Source organism: Mobula birostris, chromosome 5 (assembly GCF_030028105.1).
Source record: "Mobula birostris isolate sMobBir1 chromosome 5, sMobBir1.hap1, whole genome shotgun sequence".
In the NCBI taxonomy this organism is placed as follows: domain Eukaryota; kingdom Metazoa; phylum Chordata; class Chondrichthyes; order Myliobatiformes; family Myliobatidae; genus Mobula; species Mobula birostris.
The window spans coordinates 205,569,114-205,582,059 of NC_092374.1; the positions used below are offsets into that span (position 1 = coordinate 205,569,114).

General features: G+C 46.9%; 1 protein-coding gene across 6 annotated transcripts in view; it reads right to left on the minus strand.

The window, feature by feature from the left end:
• Positions 1–1,308: 1,308 nt before the first annotated feature.
• The window catches only part of LOC140198313 (histone-lysine N-methyltransferase EHMT2-like), a 157,711-nt gene continuing 146,073 nt past the window's right edge, over positions 1,309–12,946 (minus strand). For 5 of the 6 annotated variants that reach the window (XM_072259392.1, XM_072259389.1, XM_072259390.1 and 2 more), the window contains 3 exons: positions 9,828–9,906; positions 7,874–8,049; positions 1,309–4,076 (listed from right to left, as the gene is read on the minus strand). In XM_072259392.1, coding sequence (XP_072115493.1) covers positions 3,896–4,076; positions 7,874–8,049; positions 9,828–9,906 — 436 coding nt within the window. In that variant the 3' untranslated portion in view covers positions 1,309–3,895. The remainder of the gene's footprint in view (positions 4,077–7,873; positions 8,050–9,827; positions 9,907–12,946) is intronic. The other variant, XM_072259393.1, reaches the window with a different exon arrangement.

Consider the following 12,946-nt stretch of genomic DNA (forward strand, 5'->3'; position numbering starts at 1 on the left):
ATAGTAGACATCAGTGGATAAGCTGTCTCCAGAGACAGAGGCAGAGACAGAAAGATCTAGAAAGGGGAAGGAGGTGTTGGAAATGGACCAGGTAAACTTGAGGGCAGGGTGAAAGTTGGAGGCAAAGTTAATAAAGTCAACGAGTTCTGCATGCGTGCAGGAAGCAGCGCCAATGCAGTTGTCAATGTAGCGAAGCAAAAGTGGGGGACAGATACCAGAATAGGCACGGAACATAGATTGTTCCACAAACCCAACAAAAAGGCAGGCATAGCTAGGACCCATACGGGTGCCCATAGCTACACCTTTAGTTTGGAGGAAGTGGGAGGAGCCAAAGGAGAAATTATTAAGAGTAAGGACTAATTCTGCTAGACGGAGCAGAGTGGTGGTAGAGGGGAACTGATTAGGTCTGGAATCCAAAAAGAAGCGTAGAGCTTTGAGACCTTCCTGATGGGGGATGGAAGTATATAAGGACTGGACATCCATGGTGAAAATAAAGCGGTGAGGGCCAGGGAACTTAAAATCATCGAAAAGTTTAAGAGCGTGAGAAGTGTCACGAACATAGGTCGGAAGGGATTGAACAAGGGGTGATAAAACAGTGTCGAGGTATGCAGAAATGAGTTCGGTGGGGCAGGAGCAAGCTGAGACAATAGGTCTGCCAGGACAGGCAGGTTTGTGGATCTTGGGTAGGAGGTAGAAACGGGAAGTGCGGGGTGTTGGAACTATAAGGTTGGTAGCAGTGGATGGGAGATCCCCTGAGCAGATAAAGTCGGTGATGGTGTGGGAGACAATGGCCTGGTGCTCCTTAGTGGGGTCACGATCGAGGGGTAAATAAGAGGAGGTATCCGCGAGTTGTCGCTGTGCCTCGGCAAGGTAGAGGTCAGTACGCCAGACTACAAAAGCACCCCCCTTATCAGCCGGTTTAATAATAAGGTTAGGATTAGTGCGGAGGGAGTGGAGAGCAGAGCGTTCGGAAGGAGTGAGGTTGGAATGAGGACAAGGTGCGGTGAAGTCGAGACGGTTGATGTCCCGTCAGCAATTAGCGATAAAGAGATCCAGAGCAGGCAGAAGACCAGAGCAGGGTGTCCATGAAGAAGAGGAGGGTTGAAGACGGGAGAAGGGGTCATCGGTGGGGGTGGAAGAGTCCTTGCCGAAGAAGTAGGTATATAAAATGTTTTTATTATTATGTATTGCAATGTTCAGCTTCCGAGACATCTGCCAGTGATATTGAACTGGATTGTGAATTGTGCACCCTTGGTCCCGGTATAACAATATGTCACTACACATAGATGGCCAATAAACTAAGCAAGCCAATTTTATATAAAAAACACAGCATAAGATTCTTTAATGAACACTTTTGAACAGAAATTAAACCCTCAGATCCAGATGAGCACATTTAAAAAAAATGACAAGAAGTATGTAATTCATTTCTTTATAGCTGCTTACCAGTCTCAATCAGGCACACTGATACTGTGATCCCTACCGATACATGAGACAGCAGTCTCGCTCTCACCCGTGCCGAACTGAAACACAAACTGGGACTCGGGAAATGGCCACTGTGCCTCTGTAGAGTATGCGGTGAGGGGGGTGGGGGGTAATGTTAGAACACACTTCTTGAGGCTTCAGGCCAAATTCTATCTACTACAAGATTAGAGAAAATAACTTAAAGGACATCATTAACTGCATATCAAACCACCTCAAAAGACTCGACCTCGAGTTGTCTTTAGATAACCTTGAACAGACAAGGGGTTGGGTTCTTCTCTCTAGGAAGAAGGGGGACTTTGCACTTCACTTTACAGCCTCTGCAAGTGCTGTTGTTCCATCTGGGGAATGTAATCCCAGCTGCAGTTTCTCTGTGCTCCCACCGATGGGACTGGGATAGCGGGAATTAATCATTGTCTGGTGCTCCTGCACATGTCGCCTGATCCTCCACGAATGTGGTGGAAATATTGGCAGTATAACGTCCCAACCAAATGTCGGCCACTCCCTCCGCATTACCCCTCCCACAGTATGACTCTCCCTTGGTACCAGCCTTTCCACAATGTGACATTCCCTCAGTACCACCCCTCGCAGACAGTGCCCTCCCACAATATGACCCCTTCCAAATCCACTGTCACCTTCACATAGTAGGGCAAGGCCGCTGAAATGGGGGGAATGCCACAATCTGCCTTTCTCCTCACAAGTCAGCACAGAATAGATGGGTCAAAGGGCCTATTTCTGAGGTCTATGTTGCTATGACCTTCCTAATTTGGAAGTCTGCCACTTACGCTCCCAAACGACTGGGGTGGGGAACGTTCATCTGAAGGACAGTGTGGTTCAAGGAGGCAGATCAGTTCCACATTCTCAAGAGGATGTTTGAGACAGACAGGAACAGGAGGAGCTTTCTGTAGCCAAGGATATGGGAAAAGGGCAGTGGGCCCAGGACACAGAAGGCCAGACAGATCAGATCCAAGTGGTCCCATATCTAGAGGAGGTTTACGGGAATGATCCCAGGAATGAAAGGGTTAATGCCGAGGAGCATTAAGATTGCTCTAAGTCTGTACTCATTGAAGTTCCACATTCAGTAGGTTCCGATGACATAAGGCCTAGATAGAGTGGATATGGAGAAGATTTTCGTTTAGTGGGAGAGTCTAGGACCAGAGGGCACAGCCTCAGAATAGACGAATTTACATTTAGAACAGAGATGAGGAGGAATTTCTTTAGCCAGAGGGTGGTGAATCTATGGAATTGGAACAGAAGGCCGTGGAGGCCAAATCATTGGGTGTATTCAAAAGTGGAGGTGAATAGGTTTTGATTAGTCACAGATACTGAGAGAAGGCAGGAGAAAGGGGTGAGAGGGATAATAAATCAGCCATGTTAGAATTACACAGCCAAACGGCCTAACTATGGTCTTAAGCCAGCGGGGGTCTGGGAGTGTTAAAGGACGCTCCCCCAAACTCTCCTCCTACAGGGTTCCCTCGTGTGCCTCCGTACAGGTCCCTGAGGCTCCTTCGACACTTTGCCCACCATCTCTTTCAGATGGATGAACCCAGAACGTTCCCCACCTCTCCTCCTTTTGCACCACAACCTGACTCCAGTCCACACAGGCTGGCTTTAAATACTGGTCTCTACAGCACAATGCAAGATTTAAGATTGACAGTTTAAGACACACAGCAAATCTGACGATCTCCCAGATGATAACAGTCCCTGTGGCAAAGGAGATTGGTCACATTCTGGCACTGATGGGGTATAACGCGGGTGGTTAACCTCCCCACCTCAGTGTCGGAAGGAAAACACCCAACCAGAGACAACACACACAAAATGTTGGAGGAACTCAGCAGGTCAGGCAGCATCCATTGAGAAGAATAAAGAGTGGAAGTTCCGGGCTGAGACCCTTCATCAGGACTCATTTGGGTCTTGGTCTGAAAACTTCATTCTCCATTTGCAGAGATGCAGAATGATCTGCCAAGTTTCACCGAAAGTTTAATTTATTTACTTAGAGATACAGTGTGGAACAGGCCCTGCTAGCCCTTTGAAACTCGCCGCCCAGCTATCCTAATTACAGGGGAATTTACAATGACCAATTCACCTACTAACCGGTACATCTTTGGAGTGGGGGACGAAACGGGGGCACTCAGAGGAAACTGGCACACACAGGAAGGAACATACAAACTCGCTTACAGAGGACACTGGAATCGAACTGCCAACTCCGTAATTCCAAGTTGTACTAACATTGCACTAACCACTACACTACCGTGGCACCCCACAGTATTAACTCCTGGGCAGGTTAACCAGCCTCCTCCGTGATGGCCCAGAGTTTCCGAGAGGGTATGGAGCGAGGTGAGGGCGGTGGTGGAGGAATGTTCTCTTAATGCTGCATAGTTCGGGGGAGAGGAGGTGACTGATGACAGCGAGGGGCTCACGAGGGCCCCATCATAGTCAGGCTGCTCTCAGGCATGGCGTCCTGGTAGGCCTCGAGCCTGGCCAGCCGATTCTGTTCCAGGGCGATGGCCTCGGCCGAGTGCTTGCACTTCTCGGAGCCGCACTGACAGGTGAAGTATTTACACTTGATGTCCCAGAACCGGTCGCCGTAGTCGAACCTGGGGGGGGAGGGGGGGGGGTGGGTGAGAGAGAGACAGACAGACAGAGACAGAGAGAAAGGAGAGATGAAATCTCGCAACTGTGAACAACTCTCGCCCTGACATTCAAGATCCATAAGGCCATTGAGCTGTACTTTGGGGTGATGGGCAAACTGGTGAAGAACATAAGACAGAGGCACAGAATTAGGCCATTCCACCCATTGTGTCTGCTCTGCATTCCATCATGGCCGATTTATTTTCCCTCTCAACCCCATTTTGTTGTCTTCTACCTGTAACTTTTTACACTTGACTAATCAAGAACCTATGCTTTAAATATATCCAATGACTTGACCTCCACAGACGCCTGTGGCATGAATTCCACAGGTAACTACTCTCTAGCTAAAGAAGTTCCTCATCATCTCTATTGTAAAGGGATGTTCCTCTATTCTGAGGCTGTGCCCTCTGGTCCTAGACTCCCCCACTACAGGAAACATCCTCTCCACATCCATTCAATATTTGATAGTTTTCAATGAGATAACCCCTCATTTTTCTAAACTTCAGTGAGTACAGGCCCAGAGGTCATATGTTAACCCTTTCATTCTCTTTGACTGTTAAATTTCACTCCACATTTTGTTATAGTTTTACCTTTGTAATGAATTTGAACAGTACATCACAATCACAGGAACAGCCCTTTGGCCCACAACGTTGTGCTGAAACAATTACAGTAGTAATCGAATGGCCAACTGATCCCTTCTGCTCACACAATCTCCATATCCTTCCACTTTACTCACACTGTTGTGTCCACCTAAACATCTCTTAAAGTCTCCAGTGCCTCTGCCTCCGCCCCAGCAGTGCACTCTAGGCACCCAGTGGTGGTCTGTGTAAAAACGTGCCCCTCATGTCTCCTTTGAACTTACCCCTCTCACCTTAAATGCAGGCCCTCTGGTGTTACATTTCAGAATTAGACATGCAGAATTGATATGCATGGATGGAACCCAAGACACGTTTTTCACTGTGCCTTGGTATGGTGGGACCACATTAATAAACCAACTAATCAATCAGTTTTTAATCAGCAGCCTTACTCTCCTGAACTCCTGTGAGAAAAAGCCCATCCCTGTGCTCACAAGGCAACCTGCTGTTCCTAGTATTAGTCCAGTAAGAACAGAAAATGCTGAAAACATCGGGTGACAATCCTTGGATGCAGTCCAAGTTGGTTTTCTGATGTTTATATTTTTCTAGTGTCACAGTTACAGGAGTTTCTCAGTCCAGTGAACATTTCTTGAATGGCTTCCAAAAAAGATAACAGCCTCCAGAAAACAAGGAGACCAGTACAGAATACAGGACACAGCTCTGTATGAGATCTCACCTGCTTTGAAATTCCCCTCACAAGAAACAATGACAATCTAGAAACTTCCCTAATTTCTTCCTATCTGCAATTCATGCACTCACGCAGCCAGGTAACTTTCACCATCATCGTTTCCTCTAAGGTGTACAGCTGCACAGCCACACCGTAACTGAAATCCTCCTGCACATGTAGCCCTTGTTGCCGTGCAGCTGAAATATCTCTCATATAAATTATGGTCAACGGCATTTCATTATACTCTTCAATTAACAAATAAAATCCAAAGTATATGATTTTCTAAATATTCACAGCATGCATATTACAAAAAGTTTGAAGTATTTAAAGTCCGGTGCAGTTTTTAGGACTGCTCGGAGGAACGTTTGTTCAACACAGATGTAAAAACAGTTGAAGGGAACATTAACACGAAGCATTCTGCAGATGCTGGAAATTCAAGCAACACACATCAAAGCTGCTGGTGAACGCAGCAGGCCAGGCAGCATCTCTAGGAAGAGGTACAGTTGACATTTCGGGCCGAGACCCTTCGTCAGGACTAACTGAAGGAAGAGTGAGTAAAGGATTTGAAAGTGGGAGGGGGAGGGGGAGATCCAAAATGATAGGAGAAGACAGGAGGGGGAGGAATGGAGCCAAGAGCTGGACAGGTGATTGGCAAAAGGGATATGAGAGGATCATGGGACAGGAGGTCCGGGGAGAAGGAAAAGGGGGAGGGGGGGGAACCCAGAGAATGGGCAAGAGGTATAGTCAGAGGGATAGAGGGAGAAAAAGGAGAGAGAGAGAAATGTCCAGCTCTTGGCTCCATCCCTCCCCCTCCTGTCTTCTCCTATCATTTTGGATCTCCCCCTCCCACTTTCAAATCTCTTAACAACTCTTCCTTCAGTTAGTCCTGACGAAGGGCCTCGGCCTGAAATGTCGACTGTACCTCTTCCTAGAGATGCTGCCTGGCCTGCTGCGTTCACCAGCAACTTTGATGTGTGAAGGGAACATTGCTCATCATTCATATCATGGACTTGCTTTGTTAATTCTCCTGCCAACACTCGGATTGGCACAGCAGCGGAGTGCCTGCAGCCCGGGTTCAATTGCCACCACGTTCGCCCCGTTTCCTCCGGGTGCTCTGCCTTTCTCCCACATATCAAAGACGTATGGGTCAGTGGGTTAATTGGGTGTAACTGGACAGCACGGCCTCGTTGGACTGGAAGGGCCCATTACCGTGCTGTATCTCTAAATAAATAAACATTTACAACTTCTCGTTTCCCACATTTAGACTCAATTCGCCAGATACTTGCCCATTCACAGTTTTAGAACACTACACCACGGATACACCCTCGGCCCAATCACTCCATGCTGACCACAGTGCAACCAGTCCCAACATCTTGTGTTCGGCTGAAATCCCTCCAAGCCGTCCATGTACCCATCCAAGTGCTTCTGTAGTGGTTGAGACCTCAACCACTTCCTCTGGCGGCTCATTCTACATACTCAGCTCTCTTTGTGTGATAGCTTCTCCTCAGATCCTTTTTAAATCTTTCTCCTCTCACCTTAAACTGATGACTTCGCTACCCTGAGAAAAAGACAGTTACTGTCAACGTTAACCTGTCGTTATCTTCTATATGCTCCTCATGGCCTAATCATGAGTGCCAGTAATGAATTGAGGAGACCTTTGCAGTGGTGCCTCAAGAAGCTGGTGTCCATCAGTAAGGACCCAGGACCCCACTCGTGCCCTCTTCTGTTACTACCATCGGGGAGGAGGTACAGAAACCTGAAGACACAGGAACGGCTTCTTCACCTCCACCCTCAGGTACCTGAACAGCCTGTGAATCCTTGAACTGTCTGTCTAGCCATTCAATCAATAAATATATATTCTTATTGCATGTTATAGTAATTTTTTATGTATTGATCTTAAGGATATAAGACATAGGACACAGACATAAGAATTAGGCCACTTGGCCCATCGAGTCTGCTCCACTACTTCACCAGGGATGATTTCTTTTTCCTCTCCTGCCTTCTTCCTGTAACCTTTGACACCCTGACTAAATTGAGAACCTACCAACCTCCGCTTAAAATATACTCAATGACTCAGCCTCCACAGCGCTGTGGCACTGAACATCCCTCTATCCTGAGGCTGTGCCCTCTGGCCCTAGACTCCTTCACGATAGGAAGCATCCTCTCTTGCAAAGCAACAAACTTCACAACATGTCAGTGAGAGTGAACCCAATTCTGATTCCCTGAACAAACGTCTCCATTTCAGGACTAGTCAAAAGTCATGACCATTTAGTTTCAGTGAAAGGTTTGGGGAAGGAACTTCAGAACTCAGGGCCCAGGGCCACCAGTGGAGATGCGGCGAGGGGACTTGGGAAGGGTGGAGGTTTGCAGGCAAAAGGATGGTGATTGGAACACAAGCCTCCTGCAGTGCTTATTTGTGCAGAGTGTTGGTGGGACTTGCCTACCAGCTACAGCCACCTACCCGAGCTCCTCGTCCGTCCTAATGTCCCGGCTGCTAAAGAACGCAATCCTGGGAAATCGCAGGTCCTGATGCAGCATGAATACACGGACAGGAATGATGTTCGGATCACACAGGTGGTTGATGAATCGGCTGACGTTGCCATAGTAACGGGCGTCGATGCAATACACCTCCCCATCCTGCACCACATGACAACATGGAGTGAGATGGAGACAGTGATACAGCATGAACAGAACAGGTTCATAGCCTGAGGCACGCGCATGTGCGCACACACACACACACCCACCCCAACACGGATCCACACACATACTTGTAAAACTTTGCACTGAAATAGAAGTTATCAGTTCCAACCACTGTTCCCTTTAAGCTGTGGAATGTGTGACAGTGCAGTAACTGAAATGCTTCTATGCACACATCCTTTGTTGCCGTGCAGCTGAAATTTTATTTTATGTAATGCTAATATAATTTTGAAATCTATGATAAAATGATTGTGAAATACCCTGAAAGTAATTATGTGTTGATGAGAACAGTCACGAAGTTACTAAATAATAAACGTTTTATCATATCCCTATCTGACTGATGATCATCCATGAACAATACGTCATTCTGATTGGTCCATAAACAATACCTCATTCTGATTGGTCCATGAACAATCCCTCATTCTGATTGGTCTATGAACAATCCCCAACTCTGCTTGGTCCATGAACAGTACCCTGCTCTTCCTCTCTTGCACTATTATTACAATGCACTATTTTGCACTATCACAATGTTATTTTATAGCTACAGTCATCTCTGTCTTTCACTGTATCACTGCCACAATACAAATTCCATGAAATATGTAAGTGATAATAAACATGAATCTGATATATATACTAAATATACACATCCAGTCAGATGGATATACACACAATACTGTACTCACACAAAGACACAATACACAATATATACAGTTTACACAATCAACAGACTGAATCTCACATACACAGACAGATCATGTCTTTTTCTCTTTCACACACAACAGCATTCCCAACCACAGCCCCTGAGTTGGATCCATCCTGTGTTCCAGAAAGTTCTGGGACACAGGATATATGAGGGCTAGGAGAACTGCTCTTTAAACAAAGCCTGAGTCCTGAAGAAGAGGGTTGGCCAGAAAGGCTGACTGTTTATTGATTACTACAGATGCTGCCCGACTTGCTGAGTTCCTGCATCATATTGAAATTTTGTGTTCAGTTCTGGTCTCCTCATTATAGGAAGGATGTGAAGCTTTAGAGAGGATGCAGAGGAGATTTTTGCTGTTGGCATACTCTCCCAACTCAAAGGGCCTGGACTCTTCTTTACCAGGATGCAGCATGCATTAGAAAGCACGTCTTATGGGGATCGGCTGAGTGAGTTCAGGCTTTTCTCTTTGCCGTGAAGGAGGATGAGAAGTGACTTGGTAGAGGTGTACAAGTTGATAAGAAGCAGAGACGTTTTCCTAGGGTGGAAATGGCTAATACGAGAGGACATAATACAGGGGGATGGGTCAGAGGTGTATTTTTTTTTATATACAGTGTGGCAGGTGCGCGAAACACGCTGCTGGGGGCTGGCGGAGGCAGATACATTCGGAACTTTTAAGACATTCTCAGACAGGCATGTGGATGATAGTGAAGTGGAGGGTTGTGTGGTTTGTTTGATCTTGGAGTTGATTAAGAGATTGGCACATGTGGGCCACAGGGCCTTTACTGTGCTGTACTGTGGTGTGTTGGGCACCTTGGGAGCTGCCTCCACCACACTCCGATGTAACCCAGTTAAACAGGTTTACAGGAAACTTGAGATATGATTTAAATTAAACACCTTCAGACACAATAGCCATGCTCTACCTGAGCAACCAGAGGTGTGACGTGTTGGCAGAAGGGGTGGGACACTGGAGCCCTGTTGGGAGGGGTGGGGATGGGAGCAGTTCCCGCTGGCCACATACCTTGTTGTCCAGGTCAAAGAGGTAGGAGTCATCCTCACGCACGTCGGCCTCTGCGTCCGAGATGATTTCGCCTACGTATCTAAAGAGCAGAGGACAGTGGTTAACACCATTGCGGGAGGGCAGCAGGCACAGTGAGGCAGGGAGGGAGACTCAGAGCATGAAGGAAGTGAGAGTGAGGGAGAGGGTGAGAGGGGGAGGCGGGAGTGTGAGAGGGTGAGAGGAACAGAGGGGGGAGTGGGGAGACAGAGAGGGGGAGAGAGGGGAGAGAGGGGGAGAGAAGGGAGAGAGGGGGAGAGAAGGGAGAGAGGGGGAGAGAAGGGAGAGGGGAGAGATGAGGGGATGGAGGGGAGGGGGAGGGAAGAGAGGGGGAGGGGGAGAGGGTGAAGGGGATGGGGAGAAGGAGAGGGAGAGGAGAGAGGGAGAGAGAGAGAGGGAGAGGAGAGAGGGAGAGGAGAGAGGGAGAGGGAGGGAGAGAGGGAGAGAGGGAGAGGGAGGGAGAGAGGGGGGGGAGGGAGGGAGAGGGGAGAGGGAGGGAGAGGAGAGAGGGAGGGGAGAGAGGGAGGGAGGGAGAAGAGAGAGGGAGGGAGGGTGAGGAGGGAGGGAGGGAGGGTGAGGAGGGAGGGAGAGGGGAGAGGGGAGAGGGAGGGAAAGGGAGGGAGAGGGGAGAGGGAGGGAGAGGAGAGAGGGAGGGAGAGGAGAGAGGGAGGGAGAGGAGAGAGGGAGGGAGGGAGGGAGAGGGAAAGGGAGAGACACACAGACACACACATGCATGCGCGACACCTCACTACTCCTCTCAGAATCACTGGACAGAGAGTGATGGAGGAACAGGGAGTCGGGGAGGTGTGTGAAGGGATGGTAGGATGGAGGTGCAGATAGATAGGATTGCGGGATGGGGGACTGAGAGGATAGAATTTAGGGTTGGGAATGGGTGGATGTGATAGTGGGGCCATGAAGGTTCAATTGGTAATAGGATAGCAAGGTTTGAGAGACTGCACGAGGATTGCAGGGATGGTTCTGAGGGACGAGACTGAGGAATGGGAGAGTTAAAAAAGAAAGCCACAAATACTGGACTGAAAATGTTATATTTGAATGCACACAGCATAAGAAATAAAATGGTCGATTTTGAAATTCAGCTACATTGGCAAGTATGAATGTTGCTGTGGCCATCTCTGAGACTTAGCTGAAGGATGGCTGCCATTGGGAGCTGAACGTCCAAGGATATATGATGTATTGGAAAGATATGTTAGTAGGCAGAGGATGTGGTGTGGCTTGGTGTATAAGAAATAATATTAAGTCAATAGAAAGGGATGACATAGGATCGGATGGGTTGAGTTGAGTTGTAAGGGTAAAAGGACCCTAATGGCAGTTGTATACAGGCCTCCAAACAGCAGTCAGGATGTGGATTACAAATTACAGTAGGAGAAAGAAAAGACGTGTCAGAAGGGCAATGTCATGATAATCGTTGGGGATTTTAACGTGTAAGTGGATTGGGAAAACTAGGCCAGTAATGGACCTCAAGAGAGAGAATTTGTAGAATATCTAAGGATGGCTTTTTAGAACAGTTTGTTGTTGAGCCCACTAGGGGATCAGCTGTGCTGGATTGGGTGTTGTGCAATGATCCAGAGGTGATAAGAGAGCTTAAGGTTAAGGAACCCCTAGGGAACACTGATCACAATATGATCGAGTTCACTTTGAAATTTTAGAAGGAGAAACTAAATTCCAATGTGTCCGTATTTCATTGGAATAAAGGAAATTACAATGGCCTGAGAGGGGAACTGGCTACGGTTGACTGGAGAGGGATATTAGCAGGAAGGACAGCAGAGCAGAAATGGCTGGAGTTGCTGTGAAAAATGAGGTAAGTACAAGACAGATATATTCCGAATAAGAAGACATTTTCAAATGGAATAAGGACACTATCGTGGCTGACAAGTGAAGTCAGAGCCAAAGTAAAAGCAAAAGAGAGGGCATATAATAAAGCCACAGCTAGTGGGAAAACTTGCAGAAGGAAATTAAGAAGGTCATTAGGAAGGAAAAGATGGATTATGAAAGTAAGCTGGTGACTAATATCAAAGAAGATACTAAAAGCTTTAAGTACGGGTATTTCCCACTTTACGCCACTTCGCTTTTACAAAAGACCCACATTAGTACCTGTTTTCGCTAACCAAAAGAAATCCGAAGAGGATTTTCGCTTTTATGAAAAAAGACGCCCGCTTTAAGCTTGTGTTTACCCCGAGAAAGACAACCATGACCATGAAGCCTTCCGCGGGCAGGGGTGTTTGCATACGTGTACGTGCCGATTTTTTTCTACAGATCAGTTTTGGCTAAATCTTCCTGATTCTGCTAAGTGAAACTGCACTGTACATACATTATTTCTACTTTATATAGGCTGTGTATTTATATCATTCCTGCTTTTACTATAAGTTAGTGTTATTTTAGGTTTTATGTGCTATTTGGTATGATTTGGTAGGTTATTTTTTGGGTCTGGGAATTCTCAAATATTTTTCCCATATAAATTAATAGTAATTGCTTCTTCGCTTTATGCCATTTTGGTTTACGAAAGGTTTCATAGGAACACTCTACTTTCGGATAGCGGGGGAAACCGGTATATAAAGGGTATAAAAGAGTTGAGGGTAGATATAGGACCAATAGAAAATGACGCTGGAGATATTGTAATGAGAGACACAGCGATGGCAGAGGAACTGAATGCATATTTTGCATCAGCCTTCACAGTGGAAGACATCTGCAGTATACCGGACATTCAAGAGTGTTAGGGAAGTGAAGTATGTGTAGTGAAAATTATGTCCGAGTAGGTGCTCAGGAGGCTTAATTGTCCGAGGGTGGATAAATCTCCTGGACCTGATGGAATGCACCCTTGGGTTCTGAAGGAAGTAGCTGGAGAGATTGCAGAGGCATTGACAATGATCTTTCAAGAATCGATAAGATTCTGGCACTGTACCAGATGACTGGAAAATTGCAAATGTTTCTCGCTGTTTAAGAAGGGTAGGAGGCAGCAGAAAGGAAACTATAGACCTTTTAGCTTGACATAAGTGGTTGGAAAGTTGTTGGAATCAATAGTTAGGAATGAGGTTACGGAATACCAGGAGGCACATAACAAGATA